General features: G+C 39.8%; 1 protein-coding gene across 1 annotated transcript; it reads left to right on the top strand.

The window, feature by feature from the left end:
* The first annotated feature begins 460 nt into the window (after window positions 1-460).
* Window positions 461-1659, top strand: LOC128862052 (enhancer of split malpha protein). The gene has a single exon (XM_054100453.1). The coding sequence runs from the start codon at window positions 579-581 to the stop codon at window positions 1062-1064; it is 486 nt and encodes a 161-aa protein (XP_053956428.1). The 5' UTR covers window positions 461-578; the 3' UTR covers window positions 1065-1659.
* The last annotated feature ends 272 nt before the right edge of the window (window positions 1660-1931 follow it).

Genomic DNA, 1931 nt, shown 5'->3' on the forward strand with positions numbered 1-1931 from the left:
AAAGGGATGCTTTAAATTTTCAACAGCAAAAAACATCCCCTTTTCTCCCTGCTCACAAACCAACATCCAGCAATGGCAACATTTCTTCGCATCACAGGCAAAATTTATCTGAAAAGTCATTAAATAGAACGCCGTGGGTAGCGAGTAGCAAAAATCACTACCAAATCCTGCACAGCCACCGTATTCGTATTGGTGTGACAACAACAGGGAGTTGTGAGTCGGTGTTTGTATTACGTCGTAGCAAGAATTGAGTCGGTGCAGCGGCAATGGAGCTGGTGGTTGTTTGTGGTGGTGGTGGTGAGTCAAGTTGGTAGCAAACGAAAGACACCTGCCAGCTATGGCAATGTTGATTGGCTACAATGGAAGAGCAGAGAGCGCCATAATGAGAGCGCAACACTTTTCTTAATGTCTGCTCAACAGTTGATCACAGAGCGTTAAGCGTATAAATGGCCCGGACTGTTCGATTCCAATAGCATTAACGATCAAGCAACCAATTGGAATAGACAGCGAAAAGATAGAGTTCAGCAAATAATTTAAAGTTTTTCCGTAAAAGTCACAAACACAAACTCCAAGTGAAAATGTCATTTCTAACGCGTGAATATAATTTCTACGAATCAGAATTAGCCGCCGCTAAAGATCAGCGCACAATGGCAATGCGCAGCGTCAAGAAGCTATTTCGGCCATTGATGCGCATCATCAAGAAGAAGCAGTTATTGCAGAAGACGCTCACCGAAGTGAAGCAACAGAATGATTACAATTCATCGCTAGAAGATATGCGTAAAGATCCAGCCGCGCTAAGTGCGCACGATGACAATTTGGCGAATGAAGCTTTAGAGCAACGCCTCTATGAAGAATTACAGCAATGCAGCAGCGCACCCGAATCGGCGGCGATTATTGTGCGTGAGGGTGATAGTCAGAAAATTGTGCCCGTGAAACAGCAACAATACATACCAGTGCATTTTGCGCGCACCAGCAATGGCACATTCTTCTGGACCTCCACCGATATGCCACGCCAACATGAGCACCAATTGCGTCAGCAACTCGATCGCTGGGGACAGGCGTAAGCGTTAGCGTAAGAACAAACAGGAGCTGAGTTGCAGTTTAAGTAGAAGAAGAAGGATGGGCTCACTCGCCAGAGTAGTCTTGGTAGCAGCTTTAAGCGCAACGGCCACTTTGCAGCCCAGGCGAAGCGGCACATTTGCGCATAGACCGCACCGCGCACGCCGGCCACGAGTGCGCGGTTTAGCTTCCTATTTTTTATGTGTACTCGTATGTGTGTGTTTTTAAATTTTTTAAATTGAACTTTAAGTTAAGATAAATTTTTATGGTGATATTAGCTTTTAGTCGCAAGGCTATACATTTTTTTTTATAAATTAATTGATATTCAATTGTGAAAATTTATTTTGTAGCTACAGTGACAAATTTTTTTCATTCATTGTCTAATTGTGATTTTAGCGAGTTTAGTTTTAGGGTAAGCTTAGAATAGAATTTTTGAAAAAATCTAGGTTTATAGCTTTAACAACTACTGATATGTCTTCCTAATTTAATTTTTAAGTGGTTTGCTCACATAGTTTATTGTCTTCCATGTAAAACTGTGTAGGGAAAAGTATAGTTTTTAAGCGAAAATATTTGTAAACAAAAATTGCATAAAATAAAATTGCAAAAACAAAAAGAAAAATATTTTATTATTTTTTCACATTCAAATTTTAGTGATCTTGGGACTGCGTGGTAAATGAAAATAGCGAAATATGCACTTTGCGGTTTGAATGGCAATAGTGAATTCGAAATTATCGAAACTTATTCTCTACATTCGCACAATTTGATAAATTTGATAGGGCTTTCTAATAAGGAAGGGTCGAAATGGAATGGAAAATAAGTTGGATGGTTTGAGGTATGAATAATCAGAAATAAATTTTCGCTTAATATGAGTA

Source organism: Anastrepha ludens, chromosome 4 (assembly GCF_028408465.1).
Source record: "Anastrepha ludens isolate Willacy chromosome 4, idAnaLude1.1, whole genome shotgun sequence".
In the NCBI taxonomy this organism is placed as follows: Eukaryota; Metazoa; Arthropoda; class Insecta; order Diptera; family Tephritidae; genus Anastrepha; species Anastrepha ludens.